Below are 19,899 nucleotides of genomic sequence, written 5' to 3' on the forward strand. Positions count from 1 at the left end.
GAGAACTGCAAAGCCTGGGTCTGGCAATGTTAGCGAGTTCAGCACTGACAGCCGCGTGCTCCTTAGTGCAAGTTTCCAGGGAGTGTTTCTTCTTTGAACTGACACAGCAAAGACTCCGGGTCGGAAACAGATGTTTTTCCAGCCTCTCTGAAGCAGCGTTACTTGCCGGATACAATGTCATACCCAGGGGTTAGTGGTCCACCACAGCCGTCTAAGAGGACTCACTACTGATGAAATGAAATGCTTAGAGAAGCATGAGATGCAGGGCTTTTCCTGATGTTTTGTCTCAGCTAGTGTGGTTAGTGAATTACCACAGCTCAGAGCAGCGTTGCTGTGCATCACTGCAACTTTCTTCAGAGCAAAATATTGGTGAAACCCTCTGATTTCGCTCTGCTTGCAAGCTGGGGTGAAGACTGGAATGATTTGCCTGCTGGAAGGATGTTGACTCTAGAGTGGGAGTCGGAGGGACTGCAAACAGTGGGTATTGTTGTGATTATATTTGCATCTCTGAAGCTGCTTCATTTGCTGGGACTGATTGATTTTTCAGAAGGTAAAGTGGTCACTCACAGTTCGTGCTGTTTGTAGGTGTGGTAGCTGATCTGCTAAAATAGCCTTAGCTAGCATCAGGTATAAAAGCTGTGAAATGAAATGCTTGAAAAGTGAAAATAACATTCAGGCTAAAGATCTCGGTTTGTTCCTGCTGCTTTTGCTTTGTTATTGTAAAACAGAAGTAGACTCTAACGTAACATTTGTTTTTTAAACTGAATTGCCTAACGTCTGTGAGTGGATATTTAATAGAAAGAATGAAAGCAGTGAACATACGCATATCTGTCAGTTGCCCTTGAAAGCTGTCCACTGCTAGAAAACTTAATGCATTAAGTGTATCTTAGTACAGTTCACATTTATAACACACTTTGCTCTTCTGAGTTATGATGCAAGTAGACATTTGTTCTGTATCAGTATCTGTGCTTTAAACAACATTTTCATGGATAAATGCAAAGCACTATTGCTACAGGATAAGTAATACAGCTACAGTTTTAGGAATTAGCCTGCTTGACACCCTTCAAAAAAGACATAGATGTCGGCATTAAATGTGGGTATTTTAAATATATATAACGAATATATGTTTTAAAATTCCTATTTGCTTGCTCAGACTCATGTCTGCTCTCTACTATATGGGTCATATCATTTCATCTAATCTCAAAGAGGGCTTCACATTAATTTTAATAGTTTTTTTTTGTCTATACAAATTGAGTTTTTTCATATTGTATAAAATAGGCTATTTCAGTTGTTATAAACAAGATCTTAGACAGTCAACTTTCTAAATTTCCTCCTGTGTAATGTTGTAGTAAACAAAGGCTGTTCACTCACTGAAGCACTAAAGCTCAACACAGACTTGCTTTTGTCAGTGTGCTTGTACGTGTGAACCCAAAGCAGCCCTTGCTGCTGGGTAACCGCTTCAGCCCGAAGCACCGAGCCACCGAGAGCGCTCCAGTTTTCTGAAACATTAACTTTTCGTAGTAGAATTGGATCTTTGATGGATGTAGATGTGCATCATCACCTCATAAACCTGTTCAACATGCAGATAAAATGTGAAATCTTTAACACAGCGCTTTTATAAAAGTTACTGAACTAGTGAAATAAATTGTCCTTGAAACCATATGTGGTGAGAATATATAACATTTGCTATATAGTTACTAATAATGTATTTGCTATGGAACTGTGAAATTACTTTTTGAGACCTAAACAAATGAGTAATTTTTCCCTCGTGACAGTGCTCACTTTTTGTTTCTTTATACTCTGGATATGCAGCATTTTAAAACCCCTCTTACTAGATATTTGTCAACTCCAGCTTCATAATACATAGTAACAGATAATTATGAAAAAAAAAGATAAAATGCAGTATTGGTCTTTCTGGAAGTTATACAGTTACACCCCAAACTTAATTTCTTACAAAATCATGTTGTAATGAAGTTTGTAAGAAAATGTTGTATATAATTTAAAATAAAATTTAAAATCATCCTTCAGAAAATCCCACTCGTAAAAATTGTACCAATTTTAATACAAACAATAGATTCAAGGTGATATATCAACTGAAGTATAACTTCTTTGTGTTAATATGCTCATTAGCACCATGGTATTTCCATACATAATAATGTAGTAATTTCACTGAAAACTACTTAGCAACAAAATAACAGTATCTAAATGTAAACAGATTAAACACTATAAAGTACAGTGGAAATATGTAAAACATCTCTAGTGTGAATAGCTCTGGTGGCTTGGGGGATTTCTAATTCCCTTAAGAATGATCCATACTATTTTAACTCCTCCATGTTTGGGCACCGCCAATACAATTAAACAAGAATTCTGCCCAAATGGTTAAGGAATACTTTGTAGGCTATTCACAACTAATGGTCTGTTGTTCTGTTGAATTCAAGGCCAAGTTTGCTCTTGATTTGCAAGGAGAATCGTGTTTGAACAGTCAGTGTTGATCCTGAAACCAAAATGGGCAATGAGTCCTCCCCATCTACCCCACAGAAGCAGGGCATGAGCCCTATATACAAAAAGGACAGTGCAACAAATGTATCTGTATCTATAGTTAGGCTTTCTAAAGCTTTAACATGCTTGTCTTAATATTTTCTCTGTATCGATTCATTTTGAAAATGTCATTGATAGATAGGGCAGCATGCTTTTTCTGATGCTTGCCAATAATGGACTGAAATTACAGCTAAAGGACAAATTCTTAGCTAGTAACTTGCTATAACTCCACTGATTTTAGTGGGGTTGTGATGATGTGTTATGGCAGTTTCTACCAGCAGAGTGACTTGTCCAAGCCCAAACTAAGAGTCAATGGCAGAAATGGGAATAAAAGTGAAGTGATTCAGCTCTCCACAAAAGAATCATGAACTAAGTAACCTGAGTGTTTCCATCCTTCCAGTTTACTTTTCCTCTTCATCCATGGCGGTGGGCAAAGAGCTTCAGCTTTAATGCTCCTTAATCTATTTGTGCTGTGAAACTGAAGCAATTTGTTTAGATTACTTTTATAGTCACTTATAATGAAATATAAAATATCCTAAATCTTGTATTCTAGGCACTTTCAATGTGTCCAGCATTCAGCAGCCAGGGAACCTGATTTAATCTTGTGTCCTAGTCTAGGTACTGTGTTCTTCTACTTCCTCCACTCTCCAATAAGCAGGAAAGGGTGGTCAGGAAAGGCAGAAATCTGACTTCCTGGGAGCTGGCAACCTGTTTCAGTTGTTAAGGACAGAACTGAATCAATATCACTTTTACTAGAAGTGAGTGCGAATCTCCTTTTCCTCTCTTTCCATTACTTTGAAAGTGGTTTGACAATAATCAATATCTTCCCTTTAGCTTCCTTGCCTGAAACTTTTGCTTCTGGACAGCTTGCCTCCAAAGATTTCATTTTGTTATTCTGCTGGAGGGGAGATCAGAACTGGAGCAACTGCAAGTCTCTACATCCCCAAAGATCAGAATGGTAAAGTAGCAGCACCAGACTTAGAAGGAATCCATTCACCAGAAACTTGTAGGGGACGAGACTGGCAAAATAAAGGATTTGCTATGCATTTGTGTGTGCAGAATATCTGTCACAGAGTAGATATATGGGGAGGCCGTGTGAATATGTTTGAGCAGCCTTGCATTTATCAGGAGACTGCGTAAATCAGTCCTTATAAGGACCAACATCCTTCCTCATTTATTAATTATGTTTTGAGGTATATATAACACTTAATATAGAAATATTTTTCCTTTGCTTGTGAATATAATTAGCCAATGTTGCAATCTATTCTAAACCCTGCTATTGTCCCTCTTTTCTTTCCACTCATCGCTAACAGTTTTCAGAGCTCGTTATTGTCTTTCAAATGTTTATCCAGATATACATTTCATTTTTGATGTATGAATGCCCCATGAACTCAGTCTTTGGCTGGTAGGATCCACTGGTCATGCTCTATATGTCTTTCTACTCAATGGGTCAGCAGGACTGAGTAGAACCACTTGATCTTCAGTTTCTCTTACTGTGATGCAGAACTGAGAGCAGTTCATTTACAGTTATCCGTAAACATATTTGAGTATAAAGTCAGTTTTGGAAGTAAATTGAGTAAAAATAAATGGTACAGGGAAAGACGTATTGCTGACAAATAATCCATTGTTTTATACTATTCTCAACCCCAAAAAGCAAAGAAGATTTCATGAGCAGTGTATGTCTCTCTACATGAGGCTGATAAGAATTGTACAAATTTGAACATTCTCTTACTGGTGCACTGGTGGCTGTGCTACAAGTCCAGCTTCCAGCCTCCTGTGCTGCTTCCTTTCATAAATTGCCTTTGTCAGCCAAATGGGATGCAATGTAGCATCACTCCATAGCAAAGAGAAAGGTAAGAAATGTACCAAACAGAAATGCATGTCCTCTTGCCTTTTCTCAGCAGCTACATATAAAACTAATTATGGTCCTTCTGGTATCTGTAAGCTGTTTAGTTTTCCCATGGTAAAATGTCCACTTTCTACTTTTCTGTTTTCTTCTCCAGAGACACTTGTAGGACTGTGAGAACTTCTTTCTTCTGAGTAATCCACTATCAAATGCCTCAAAAAGTTCCATTCATGGATATTGCTATCTCAGTGCCAAGTCACAGCATCAAGGTACATAGTAGTGTCATGTTTCCTGTGATCATCAGTGAAGCTGTCACACCAGAAATGACTACTGATAATTTCTTCAGCATCAAATATATTAGCACCTTTCCACATAGACTTTTTTATTTTAATTTTCTTTTTTTACTGATTGTGGCTAAATGAAAGGTATCATGTTCCTATATTATCTTGCAAGAAGCGTAACTCTTCCCCTCAGGGGTGAATCACTGGACTGCCATTTTGGGGTGCTCCCCCAGTCCACTTTTTAAATCTTGTAGGCAATGTCTACTACTTATGAACAGAACCCATTTTCATTTGTCCAAACTATTTGTTGATTACTGATGATTACTTGCACAAGTATGTTTGTGTATGCTTGTGTTTGGTGCAAGACTGGCTGAAATTTAATAGAACTTCTGACCAGCTGTCACATCTAGCTCAGGGTTGTTGACGATGTTCTATTTTCTCTTTGATGTCTCTCAAAAACAAGGCTCTTCTGGTCTTGGGAACATCTTGTTTGGGAAGCATCCTCTTGACTAACATCATCATCTTTTTATGTAACAGAAGAATAATCTTAACACAGTTATTTTGAAACTGAGGGTTTTGTTTTGTTTTTACTTCAGTGGCTTTCCTACCTGGACCTAATGTGTAGAGATGTAAGATGTAATAAGATGTAGAGATTATATACAAGTAATGTACTTGATAGGCAAAAAGGAGCAAAATCATTCTTTTCATGAAGAAAAATACCAAAATCATACTTCGGCCTAAACATTTGATTTTACCAAGCTGTGCATTAAATAGGAAAGTTTACAAAAAGTTTTAAGGAAAGCCTTATTGTCTTATGGAGATCTTTTCATGGACTACTTCCCATGGACTTTAGTAAAGTCTGTGTGATGATGACAATGACAATACCAGTTTCTCCAGGCTTTTCTAACATCCAGACCTTCTGAATCACTGAGGAACAGGTCGTTCTACATCTGTACCACTCTGAATTCAAAGTTTAGATATTGGCTGTATGACAAATGGGGAATGCTATTTAAGATCTTAAAAGCTATGAAGGATAAACTAGGAAGACAGCTGTAAGGATAACTTATGTAATCTTCACATGAAAGTTTCCAGAAGAATCAGACATTATCATTTTTTGAACTACTTAATGCTTTGCTAAAACGTTACTCTCTGGCTCAGGATCATACAGCATATTTGCATCCTATCTTGGGCAGGTGCCTTTTGGCTCCATTGCTCTGCAAGAACTCTTCCCCCTCAGTCCTTAGGTCCATTTGAACTTCTTGCTTCTTATTCTTGACAACTGGGTTTTTTTAGCCTGAAGGATTGGCTATTTGCAAGTAGTTAGGGCTCCTTACATTCATCTCTGCAAATAGAAAGTTACTTTTGAGCATCATGACAGGATGTTGAGTATTCATCATAAGTAGATCATTCGACCCTACAGATGCCTGGGGCTTTTCCCCTTTCGACTCCATGCTGTACTCTAGTCACGTGGACGTTTAGCCCTGCTTTCTAGATATTCATATCTGCACAGAATATTGTTGTTAGGGCTTCTCCTACATCAGTTCACTCTGGAAAAGCTGAAGGATCAGGTTTTAGAAGGTACCCATGTGAGTCCTTGACTCCAATAAAGTATGCCATCAAATCAAGTCAGAGCTCATTGATTTCTACATTGCATTTCAGAACTGTTTCCCCCCCCAAAATTGTATAAGAGGTAGCTAAAGGATTGGATTTAAAATTTTCAAAACAGTTTCCTTGTTGAATCATCTAGATCAGATACCCCTTTTTCAGGACTGTTTTACTGTCATTATTCAAGTAGGTTATGAATACCTGTGTTGAGTACACAGACATTTGAGAATCAGCTGGAGTAAAATGTATTTGAGCACTCAAAGAGAAACAGAGGACTATATTTTATCAGGATGTATTATCTATAGCCTTCCATCCCTCTGTTACAGAATACTGTAATAACTGGTTTCTTTATCAGCGAAGGAAGTCAGGGTTGTTTTAACACAAAAACTCAGTGTTCAGGCATAACAGCCCAACAATCACTGCTGGCCAAAATAACTTGTCATTTGAAAGGTATGGAGGTATTTTCTCCCAGAGTATAGATACAAGCACTTGTAATATAGGTAAATAATATTTATATAAGCTACATCCAGCAAAGTCTGCATCTAACCAGTGTGGATCCCAGACCATGGATACCAGGAGCTTTCTACAGAATGCCCTGCTTACAGATTTTCCCTCTGAATTCTGCAGCAGCTTAAGGTTCAGCTTGCTTTTAAAATGTAGTTCCACATAAAGTAATTAATTTTAAGACAACAGGGATTCGCTATGACAAAGTACACTCCTGAAAAATGACCACACTTGGTCAGCTGGCTATAGGTGAGTGAAAAGCATTGCTAATCACTAATGTACTTTTAGGCCAAAGGATCTGAAAGGCTTTATTGTTTGAGTATGGTGTATGCAAAGACATAAATAATCATTGGCTAAAGTGACATTGTGGAGTGACATTAAAAATGTGCAATGATGGAATGACTGAATAGGAAAAGAAAATCCCTGATATTGCATTGATGTAGAAATAATGTAGTCACCTTTGATCTCTTGACTTCTTAAATTATCTATTCCATGTTTGACGCAATTTTCTACCAGAATTATCTGACCTTTGATAGTAATGAGAACACGGGAGCTACTCAGTGAATTTCATAGTGATTTGTGCCTGTACTGTGTGCAGACCTATATGAAACATCAGGATTTACAAAGCAGCTGAATCTGTTCCATGTAATGAGAAAATAATAACATAATTTAAAGCTATTATACTATAATTTCATTCTAATATGGATTTTAGCTCATAATAAAAGTTCTTATGTAATTATCTTTGATAAAAATTGCAAAAGCAGCCATGAAGCTGGCTTTGCAGTCTCATCTGGACACTTAATGCTGTATAACTGCTTCATGTTACTGGAACAGCGTAAAGAACCACGAGTCTGACTGTTCAGCTTGTGGAAATGTAATATGCGCTTCTGAAAGCTGTAGCCTATGAATTTTTGGAACTACCATAACTTTATATTTAGTGCATGTATGTATGCATGTGTGCACATTGGCTGAACAGAGAGAAATAATCTGAAACTAAGACCTTGCATACCAAATTTTAACACTGAGTAACTTTTAATGGCTGTGGTATCCCAAGGGAACAACTATATAATGGGAAGTCTGGCAAACTCTTAGACGACATATAGGTGCAAGAATGTCACTTTCAATATTAAAAACAAAAAAAAGAAAATTGCAGTTACTGGTCAAATTATTGTTTTTCTATAAAATATGTTACTGCTGAAAAGTCTCTATTTCCATATTAAAATGGAAGGCTGTTGGGCAGATTGATTCTCCATTTTATATTTGCTTCTCTTTTATATTTGATTCTCCATTTCATATTTATATATTTTTATATTTTTTTATATTTATATTTGTGAAAGGATGGATTCCATATGTGCATTTGCCTGATTTTTGGATACTTATATAGATAAACAGACTTTGAATATTTGTGATAGGCATCTGTCCATATTTTATGTACGATTAATTTTCAGCCTTGCATTATGCACTTAAGAAAGAATAAGTGATGTCATGTAAAACAAATCATTGTTCAGACAGCAGGGTTTTTAAAGGTAGAAGGAAGGATATTGACTGAAGTCTGCTGAAATGAGTCTAGACAAGATGAAGTGTAACAGTTCAGTGATTGATTTATGATGCTCCCAAAGGTGATGTGTCCCTTGCAGATAAAACTGCCAGGTTTGGAGGGGAGAGGGTGAAATTAAAGGGAGGCTAAAAGGGGTGGTAGAGAAGTAGGGAGGGAAAAATGGTCTATTTTTGTCAGTGATCTGTTACCAAAGTAGTAAGTAGTGAGGCAAGGAGGGCCTCAAAAAAAAAAAAAAAATCACATCAGTCATATAACATAAAAGCATGTACTCCTGCGTAAGGAAGCGCGAGAGTAAATGAAGCATTCCACAGTCAAAAAAAAAGAGCATTATATTCCCTTGTGATCTGATGGGGAACACCTTACTAAGTTGTGACTCTCAGGACATCCACAGTGACAGAAGGACTGGTCATGAAAAATGCTAGCGTTATGTTTAACCTATGTACTAGCGGTTTAATTTCTATCATATTTTGTACTGTAAATTCTTTAGATTGCTTCTTCTCTCAATAAAAGATGGTGTTCTAGATTCTATGTGTCATCATGAAACTTGAGCTAAGTCGGATTGGCTAGGTCAGCATTTATCTTGGAAAGTTACATTTCTGCAGCAGTAATCGGAATTCCTCCATTGGAGATGGCAAGGAAAGAATATACAGCCTGATGCGAAAGGCTGTTCTTTTGCCAGTGATTCGACCTTCCGACAAGAGGGAGAGCAGTGGTACTGTTTACGCTGATATAGCTGCTGCTGTATTTTTCACAATAGGAGTGATTAGTATCCTGCGACCATTGGATAATTTGCCTTCAGCCTCTCCCTACATTTCTTCCATAGTTTGAGTTATTTGTAAGGCGCTTCATTATTTCTCTATCACATGGGTACCAATTTTCAGTAACTTGAGTTACACAATTAGAAGAATCATGATGAAATAGTAAGAAAGCTGGGTTGGCATTTGGGAAACCTCCTAGCAGTTCCCTTCCTTTGTGGCCTTGGCCAGTCCTCTAGAAAATGGTGAAAAGTTTACTACTAAACTCACTGGTTGTTGTGAGGATAAGTAAATTAGAGGTTGCTTGAGATGCTACAGTAGTGAGGCCATGAGTATTGAGAGAGGCACCTCAATAGATTTTTTTTTAAATCATACTGTCAAGAGTAGGAGCCCATGTTTGAAACCTCGTCATGGTGAGAGATAGAGTTACAAATAGCTTCAATCTGTTGAGACTATTTAATTAAAAAAGGCACTCTGAATACAACCAGAAATACAATCGGGCATCAGTCAATATGCAAGACTATTCTTTACCACAAACACTGTCTATTTTCTTGTTGAGAAAGCAGGTAGTCTCACCTCAGATTCTAATAAAAAGCTGTTGTAAAGTAAAGTACATTAAGATTTTTAATGTAGGCTAGTCAGCATGTTCTGTTGTACTTCTGTATACTTTCTTCAGCTATGAATGCTTCATATTACATATTCTTTTTAGGCATTTACAGACCTTCTTTGTTACAAGCAATGTATCCATATTTGAAATCATATATATATATATGAATACACTCTTTTATGAGATATATAGCACATACAGTATGTATATGGATGTATGTAATTAAATATGTGGCAAATAATTCTTAAAAGTTTTCATTTTATAGTGTCATAAAAGCAAGTATATAGATTTGCAGTATTTCACAGATTGCAAATAAAAATAATTCTTCGCTGATTTATATTTCCTCTGAAATATTTCAAAATATAAGCCTTGTTTCTTAAACTCTTTTGTATATGAATAGTTTTTCAATACAACATATTTTTAATATGCATACACTTAATTTCAGCATAAGATAATATTCTTCTATTAAAGTATGCATATTTTCTATGGGATTCTGTTTTCCCAAATGAAAAAAATACAATTCATTGTAACGTAAACCAGTAAAATAGTTTAAAAATAATAAAGGAAAATATTTTATAGTGTGGCACCACACATAAACTCGTTTGTTGTATTTCTATAATGACACATTACAAATAAATGTTTCTTTGTTAATTTCAATGAGTAATATTATTTACACTGCTGGAAAAAATAATCTTGTTTCCATTTATTTTTCCCTTCTCTGGGCAATTTTTCACCCTTGTTACTGAAGTCACTAAATGGAGCCCAATCAATTAATACACAATAATCATTTTGGGATTGGATTCAGCCCCTGATCCTTACATAAATCAGGAAACTGTAAATTTCTACTTGCTTTTCTCAAATGAACGAGTCTAGTGCATAGCACTGGGTAAAACTCCAGCTGATTTCTTCAGAGGCTACACATGTCCGTCACTTTAGTCTCTCAGCAGGATATTGTGCACCAGGCAGCAGCATTCCAAATGCAGCAATTAAAACAAAAGTGTAGTCTGTTTTTTATAAAAGTAGAGAACCTCAAAGTACTTCCAATAAATGGATACTTCATTGTGCACCCATATATTATCATGAATTTTTGCTTCTTGCTTTTTTCCAAAGGAAGATGAAATTGCTGAAATTAGTGTTGTTAAAGGCTTTTATTCAGATCTTTTTTATCTGTGGCACGTTAAACCTGTATCTCATGGATGAATGCTTGCATAAAAGTGTCTGAAGGTCATAATTAAGTAAAATTCTTAGTACCAAATTCTTACTTTTATGAATTTTACTATATTGTGCAATTTTGTGGTATTTATATAATCAGAGACTCTAATCACATAAAATCTATTGGTTGTTATTTAAAAAATAAGAACGTTTCTGCCCAGAGCATTTACAGTCCAAGGACTGTTTCTCTTTGCACCACTTCATAAGCAGCCCGTGAGCCGGCTGGGGAGTCAGGCAGTAGCAAGCCCACTCCTAGCGCTCTGCTGCTGAGAAGGAATAAGTAGCAGCAGGTCAACATTAATGGCACCTCATCTTCTCTTCACCCTGCATAGCATCGTAATCAGGGATATCTGATGGGAGGGCAAGGGAGGAGATCCAATGCCGTGCTTCTGCGTGCAGAGAGAAGGTCAGAGGGGCTCCTTGGAGGCTCCGTCCTCCCAGCAAAGGAGGCGATGAGCGCCGTAAGGCAATGTGCCGGGGCGAAGACATGGGGGGATGTTCTGCGTGCTGCGTGGCTTGCACCCGGGCCTGGTGGTGTTGCAACAGAGGCATATTTCGAATGAAGTCTTAGAAGCATCACGGATTAATTCATTAAGGGAGTCAAATGCCTAAGGAACAGCAAGGAAGGAGTCGCAGCAGGTCTTGTTTAGGGCATGATGATATTAGCAGTCGATGTTAGAAAACTTTGGCAGCGACACTTGAAAAGAAGCAAGAGAGTAAATAAGATTGAAGTACAATTCCAAAGGACTTCTTAGGCTTGAGGCAGGCTTGTGTTAATTTTCCGTCCTCTGCCATACGTGTGTGTTTGTATCTGTGTGTGTCTGTGTGTATGAACACACAGACCTGAAACAGAAGCAACTCTCAGGGAAAAACAAAGGAAAAACTATTTTTTAATTGTTTGGGATTTTCTACTGTAAAGTAGTATTGTTATTCTGGTTTACTGTACTGGCTGATAACATTGAATATTTGAAAAAACACTATTTTCAAATAAAGGAGCCTACAGTTGGCAATGTGGGAATATAAATAAAGATGCCCTGATTTTTAGAAGGGCTGAACCAAAAGAATCATTGCAGATTTCAGGAGAAGCTTTTCTGAAAATCAGGCAACCTTGATTCAAATTCCTAGATATTGATCTGTGGGACCCAGTTTAGTCACCTGAAAATGTGGTTTAAGCATTGATAGTTTTTCATATAATATTTATTCTCAGCAGTAAGCTTTTTTTGTTTTGTTGATGATTTTGGAACTTTTAAGTAGGGGTAAACATGACCAATCTCTTCAGTGAGATGAATCAGGGCAGGTCTGCTGCTGCCCTGGTAGTTAGTTTATCTAGGTTTTAGTAGATTGATGAGGAGTGTTGTGGACTCAGATGGCCATGAAGCTGCCAGGAAACTGCATTAAACTACTTCACACTGAGAAAACAGTTTTTATGGCTTTGTTTTTTGAATAATCCCTCTCATTTTTATTTCAGTAAAAGCAAAGTCTTACCCTGCAAGGTACAAAGAAGCATTATTTAGCATAAAGTGATTCATAGTGTATTATTACTGTACTACTGTACAACTACAGTTGCACACTTCTGAGGAACTAATGTATGTAAAAATAGCTTTATTGTTTTAATCCTGTTATAATAGAATTCATAAATTAGAGCATTGCTCCTGATTAAAAATGATTAGGAGAGCCTATTTCTAAAAAATGAATGAAAAGCTAAGCATTGTCTGTACTTGGATACTTTAAAAGATAATTATCATTCATGTTTTCTATTGTTTTCTTTTCAGTGTGGTCTTCCAAAATATCTCTCTGTTGCAACCTTAGTTCATAAAAAATTATTGAGAGGATTTTTGCTATAAGCTTTTCTGATCGATCATGAAAAGAAAGAAGGAAGAGTAGGTTGATTAGTTAGATTATTTTCCTTTAGTGGTTATGGAGACTAAAACTTAAAAAGCAAACTTCTCACAGAACTGAAATTCAGGAATGTGGGGGGGCATGTTGGGAACTGGAAGAATATGGTAGAGTTTCATTTGATTTAATCTTTTCTGATTATCTTACTTAATATCTGCTTTAATATTTAATAAATGTTTTATCTTTAAATAGTACTTTCCATTCAAGAATCTCAAAACATGCAAAAAGGTGCCAAAAATAGTATTAGCAGGAATGAAAGGCATTCATTTCAAGTCTCTAGATTCCTTCAATATAAATTAGTCCTCTAGTCATCATAAGTAATTGGCAATTTTCATGATTAGATCGTGGAAAGTTAAGAGTTATGTAATGTAAGTAGTAAAAAGCAGTCAGAAGTACCAAGCTCGCTCTTTAAGCTGGGCTTCCAGAAGAAGTCTGTAACAGGTAGTTCCTGATGGACAACAGTTATGTGGCAACTCACCTCTTCTGAAATTTTGGCCTGTATCTGTCTGCCCAAATAGAAATTGTTGGGTGGAAAGCTCTTTTGAAAAATAATTATATTAAGCCTGTACAGAAGGTAAGCCACAACGACCTATTGAAGACCTCAGAGTAAGTCATGAGTGGGACTTCTGTACTTCGCTTCCTTCTATGTAGACCTGGATTAAACTCAGATGTTTCATACAGCTGGATATGCATATGACTCCTCTCATGTGGGTTTTTTTGTCCTATTACTAAACCTCCCAGTTCCAAAACATTGCTCTGTCATGACAACAGAGAGCAACCTGGGTAATCTATATGTATAGTAGTTTCATGACAATTAAAATGAGTTCCTGGCTGGTGTGCTCTGGGGAAATCATTAATCTTCCTTGAATTACCATATCTTTAAATGTAAATGTCCATCGGGTACGTGAAGTAAATGAGGTAACTTGATATTTTTAACAGAGTAAGGGTGGCATATTTGTATGACTAATGAAGAATGCAAATGTACTGCATATTTACTTTCTGTGTACTTTGATTATGGTCTTGCAATAGATGTTGGGGCTTTCTAAGATCTTCCGCAGATTTTCTCCTGTTTTAGTAGTAAATGTCTCTTCCTCCTAAAAATGCCAATGTGTATTCACAGTTTTAGCAGCAATCAGATGTTGTAACTTACTTTGTGGAAGAAAAACAAGCACTAGATGCTTAATAACTATCTTCCATTTAATGTCTGTCAGTTCTTCAGGTGTTTGGAACCTATCCAGTGTTTCTCATTCAACAGCAGGATAGAAGGTAGAAAGTATCTCTGCAAGTACTGTTGTAAAATTAGAATTGAAAGCTTAGGCACTTTTTCTTCAATTGCCATGGTGTCATCCTGCAACTCTCAGAAAAGCTATGTCTATGAAAGAGAGGAGGACAGGAACAACCTCTGAGCAATATAATGATACCTTATTTGTTGTCGTCTTCTGTGTAAAGCAACACATTTTAAAGGCCAAGTTTTTATACTAAATTTAGAGTTAAAAAATAATTTCAGAAATGAGGTTTCTTTGATGTCATGGTAGCAGATAGTGTTTTAATTTAATTAGCAAATAAAATCAGCATTTTCTGATGCAAATACGTATTTTAATTTGTTTCTTTACTCTCCTAAAAGAAATAGAATATTAGAATAATAAAAATGAATTCACAGGTTTGTGACCTTTAACTGTCTCTGGAAGGGACAGATTCATGAAGAAGTCTAAGCTGGGGTTAACTGAAGTGATTCTCCTTCAAGGTGATTAAATCTGTATGGTAAAGTGCTGGATTGTAAAGGTGTGGTGTGAAATGAAAGTGTAAAATGCATTAAAGGAGGAAAGAGGGATTCAGTAAGTGTATGTGTGCCAAAGGCATTGCATACCACCTCCAAGCTATTGAATATTGGTATCTACAGTTAATACAGTTCAGCCTGTAGCTATACAGTCCTATATTTTATGACCATACAAACGTACCGTGACAATCTATTTAAAATGTAGAAGGTTATAAAGAAGGGAAGTCAAGTTGAAACGATCAGAAGATTGCCTATATATGTTTTTAATAGTGATTTATGTTGTTGTTATACGGTATAATAAAGAATAAGAACAACTTCCCAGAGTATGAATGCTCTAAGTATTGTAAATGCTAGCCTGGATGAAGATACACTGCCAGCACAATATTTGCCTACAAATTCCTGAAACACCACTGGGGACTCTAATTAAAAAGTATCACATAAAAAGGAGCAAAAACCTGTGACTAATTATTAATCTCCAGAACTAAACTGATTTAATTAATTGAAGAATAAAGGTCATTGTCAAAGCTCACTGAAAAGGTACAACTTCTGTCAATATTTATTGAATTAGACTTCTCTGTTCTCTCTGAGCTTTATGTTCTGCAGAGTGCTGCCTTGTCCTCCCATAGCTATTCACTGACTGAATCTGTAACGGATCATTGTACCCATTTAAAGCTACATCTTACCACACTTCAGCCTTTGGTGTAATCACTGGCTCCATATGATGAGTAGCCAACAGGCCACTGAGCAGTGAGCTGGGGGTGTGAAAATGCCCGGGCTGTACACCGGGTATGGTGCTCTGGACACAGATACCTGCTTTCCTCTCCTTTTCCTATATGTATTTAAAATACATGTAACACCATGTATCACTTCAGCACCAAAGCAAATTTCAGGAAGCACAGACTGTTAGGAATATTACTTACAGTGTAATTGAAATGAACTTTAGGTTAAAAAACCTATCTCGTGTTATTCCTTCTGCAACATTATTTTAAATTAGATTAATACACACTAAGGCATTTTACCAGTCACATTCAAATGAATTCAGTGAACCATATGCTGTTGTTTCCCCCTGAGTAGCGATTTCATTTAAAAGCTATTTTTAACAAGAAGTACAATGGTGATAGTTTACAATATGTATTCATAATGTATAGCTATTTGGGGCCTGTCTTGCATTTTCAGCCCATTCACATTTCCCTGTGAAGAACTGTTGATGATAATTTTCATTGTTAAAGTCACTGGGAGTTTAGAGTGCACAAGAAAGGCAGAGTATGTCCTTTTTATTGTTATCAGCAAAACAGTATCCGTCAGCTAATATGAATAAATTACTGTTTTTCAAAGCTATATAAAGGTCAGCTTCTACCTGTCTGGTTTCTACAGAGTGAAATTGTTCTCTTGCTGCTGCCGGTCTAATAGTTCCTATTAATAATGAAGAACTTTTTGAGACGGGAAAAATATTTAAATGTCAAAGGATTTTCAGTCTCTTCAGTCTCTTCCACAAATTTATTCATTAACAAAATCAAATTCTGAATATGAGACATTTATTGTTGTAAAATATTAACAGCCTGTGGGTTTGGGGGGGGGAGGGTTGCTTGTTTTTTTGCTAGCATATCTATTATGGTTGAAAGGCACCTTTGGTCTAAGCAAATCCCTCAGGCAAACTGCTGTGTCACAGTGGCTGACCATTGTAATAGCTGCGAAGAAACCTACCTTTCTGGGCAATTCATTTGTGGGAAAATCACCTCTTGGCTTCTTCTGCAACCTTTAATCTTTCCTTGGTCACAGGCTAGCAGAGAAAAATAGTTTAGCAAAGGTAATTGGTTTTGCTAAGCTAGCATAGCTGGAATATGGAGGCTGCCACCCAGACATTCGGCCAAGAGTGGTGTGGGATAGCACCATCTAAGGGGAGCACGGATGAAGCGAACGCCGTCAGCTCTAGATTCCCCTTGGCAGTGACAAATTGGATGACATCCTGACCTGTAACCAACATGGAGCAGGGTCTACAAAAAGCAACGCTAGTGAATCGGCGCTAGTCCTAGAGCACTTACTGCTTTCAGATCAGTTTGTGGCGTGCTGCATCAGAGCTGGGCCGTTGGGGGACTGTTCAGCTGTATCGGCCTCTCGGTGAGATTCGCTTCTCCACAGTAAAAAAGCAGCATCTCAGTTCCCAGGGGAGTCACGGCGTAGGTGACTGTCTTGTACATGTCCTGAAAGCAGACAGCTAGTCTGACAAATAATTGAATCTTACTCCCTACTTCTCTGTGGAAGACATTACTCATTAAGTCTTTTAATCATTTTCCATTCTCCTGTCAGTCATCTTCAATAAAACAAACAGAATTTGCACTTTTATGGTTCTTTCTTCGTCATCTTCTGAAAATGTAGCTGAATTAACATTAATATTTTCCAAATTGCCCTCGTACTTTCTAAAATCAGGCCTGAAGACGGAACATAATTGTGAGTGCCAGATGCCACCAAATGCAGCATTGCAAGGCAATATAAAATAATTCCCATTTCAGAGTACTGGAGAACTAAACCTCATCGTAGTCTGAAATATGTGTAGAGACAAAAAAAAATACTAAGAACACCTAGGAAAAACTTTTCAGCAATCAGTTTTTTTGGATCTCTTGTGTTGTTATAGGTTTCAGAGGAGTAAATTCTTGTTGTGCTGTTTTGTCTACAGTGGTCTTCCAAAACTGAATATTTGTCATACTTCACTACTATTTTGTAAAAATTAATTGGTTATTGCATGCAATAAAAATACATTCCAGGAAGCTTAAAATATAGGGATAGTAGAGGGAAGCACTTCTGATGCTCTTTGCAACAGCATTAAGCATTAAGCAACAGCATTAAATTAAGCTTTTTGAGGGAATTTGCTTATAGTTTCTATATAACACGCTGTTGTTTCTATCAGGCTATTCCGACAAGACTCTGAAAATTTCTATATGGCATAGCTATAACAATAGATTTGTGTTCCCTGGGCTTGGTCATTAGCACTCTTCATCTGCTAGCAGTTGAAAGATACCATGCGTTCAGTCTTTACTAGTTCAAATGCTAGGGAAAAATTACTCTGCTGTTATATTTATTGCCCCGTTACTGAGTACTAAACCATATTTATGGTTTTGTTCCTCCAAAGCAAGATATAAGACTACCCAGTGTTAGTTATTTAGTACAACAAAACCTCCACAAAAAACACGTGATCCTGAAACAGTGAAAAATAAAGGGGCAATCAAATGCTGTCCAAAAAAAAAGGGGGGGGGAACCAACTTACATCCTATTTTAAAAAACTATTTCTCGGTTTTCCTGCAGGGTTTCTGTTTAACATTTTCTAATCCAGATTGTTTTGCTGTTGATTAGTAGTAGTATTTTCCATGTTTTCCTGTTGTCTTCTGACCTTAGATTCTCAATCTGCTGCTTCAGCCAGTCCAACTCTTGTCCCTAGAGCAGCTCTCTCCATCCTGCTGCTGGAACCTATTCCTTACTCTCAGTTCAGGTTACCTGTGTGCAGCCTCCTACTGAGAAAATCTTGTTCATCCTTTGGCTCCTATGAACAAAAGGAGTCGAACTATTAAAATTATCACAATTTTCACTGTGTTTTTGTGACTTGGAATTTCAAAGATTTACAACTATGGCTAAATTTTAGTAGATTCTCAAATGAAGTCTACACAAATTGCAGTCCAAGCAGGCAAAAACATGTCAAATTTTAGTTCAGACACTTTTAGATTTGAAAACTGAAAATAGTATATCAGAATGGGAATAATAACAACTGGTAGCTTTATCATACATAAAAATGCAACTTTTTTGCTTCTTCTAGGTATAACACAACAAATAAATTGTGTACGTAGGAATACCATCAGAAAAATTAATGATTTGCATTCATTTCTTTCTCTTTCTCACCCTTTCTCTTATTCTTTGTACAATATAGTGGAACAGGCATTGTGTAATATGTGGATTGTTTTCTGTTGTTTGTCATAGCACCATTCCCAGACTTCCCAATGCACTACAGTCCAAAGGCAATTAATATCTCAAAAAGGCCATGAAGTATAGTGCATTAAGAAAGCACATATGAATATGTTTTTCAAGGTTATCTAAGAGTTTGTTGAAACTTTTTCATTTACTCAGTACTTTATTTTTTATTAAGAAATGGTACAATCTTCTGTTTTAAGGTCATGTTGGACCTTTTGCTCATTTGAAAAATGAGTAAGGAATGTTGCTGTCCAAAGCACAAATATCCAACTTCATTAAAGTAGATACTGGTGATGGGACAGAAACAACTATGTTTTCTAATTGATTTATGAGTGTTCTTCAGGAAAAAAAGTGATTTAAGAAAAATTACAAGATTGCGATTATTATGTGTGGCACAAAATTGACAATTTCCATAAATAACTGACATAATTTAATATATTTTGCAAGCTATTTTATTTGAATGTATGCAACAAACAGCAGCAGATTGGAAAGCAATATATTTTACAAGTTCTATATTGAGAAAGGCCAAACAAAATGGATTGATTTAGCAAAAAGCAAACTTTTCCCTTGGAATCAATTTGTGATTTTTTTAAGATAAATGGTGAAAATGCTGTACAAAGTGCTGAGAGGAAAAGGGATATTAACTCTTCTCCTGAAGCATTCTACAATGTTATTTTTCAAGCTTGGAGGTAACTTTTACCTTGGCAGTTTTAGATAGAGTAATCTTGACTGTCAGGCTTTCAATTCTTCCCCCAGAAGAAGATTTTATCAGTAATATTTGTCAGTGAGCCATAGAAAGCTCATCTGTTTGAGAGAGAAATCAGTTACCCTCACTCAGGGTCAACCAAATGTTGGAATTTGCCTGGAGCCAAAGCCCTGAGCCTAATTTATTGAACGCTTTTTGTCAAACTTTAGAGTATGAGACCATAGTAACTGCCTACATTTAGCCCCCTTGTGATAAACAAATAGGTACTTCCTGCCGTGCAGGTTTTCAATGCCAGTAAATTCTAACTTTTCTGCTCATGAGGTTCCTGCTTACAGTGAAAATTTGGTACTTAGTTATTTCTAAATATATTTCCTTAGATTACAAGAATTAATGTAAATAAGAGTTACCACAATGAATAGGGTTATGCTGTCCTTGCAGCCTTGTGAACTTGGTCTGTTCTGGCAAACAAAACAAAAACCTGGTATGGTGACAGTGTATGAGAAACAGTGCGCTGTGGAGGTCACTAAAAAAAGGTCTGTGCTGAAGTATCAGCTCCTAAACATTTTGGAATATGGACCGCTGTTGGTCATCCAAGTTTGTCATGGAGAACTATACAGCCTTATCAAATGCTTATCCACAACACCACAGAGGTTCTGC

At 36.7% G+C, this 19,899-nt stretch overlaps 1 protein-coding gene across 7 annotated transcripts in view; it reads left to right on the top strand.

Moving 5' to 3' along the window:
• The window catches only part of KCNIP4 (potassium voltage-gated channel interacting protein 4), a 466,196-nt gene that overhangs the window by 351,927 nt on the left and 94,370 nt on the right, over nt 1–19,899 (top strand). Inside the window, exon 1 of one of the 7 annotated variants that reach the window (XM_013959996.2) lies at nt 292–481. The exons of the other annotated variants lie outside the window; for them this stretch is intronic. Within the exon in view, the coding sequence (XP_013815450.1) occupies nt 439–481 (43 nt within the window). The 5' untranslated portion in view covers nt 292–438. Of the gene's footprint in view, nt 1–291; nt 482–19,899 lie in introns of those variants that run through there. 7 annotated transcript variants of the gene reach the window in all.

Source organism: Apteryx mantelli, chromosome 5 (assembly GCF_036417845.1).
Source record: "Apteryx mantelli isolate bAptMan1 chromosome 5, bAptMan1.hap1, whole genome shotgun sequence".
NCBI lineage: Eukaryota > Metazoa > Chordata > Aves > Apterygiformes > Apterygidae > Apteryx > Apteryx mantelli.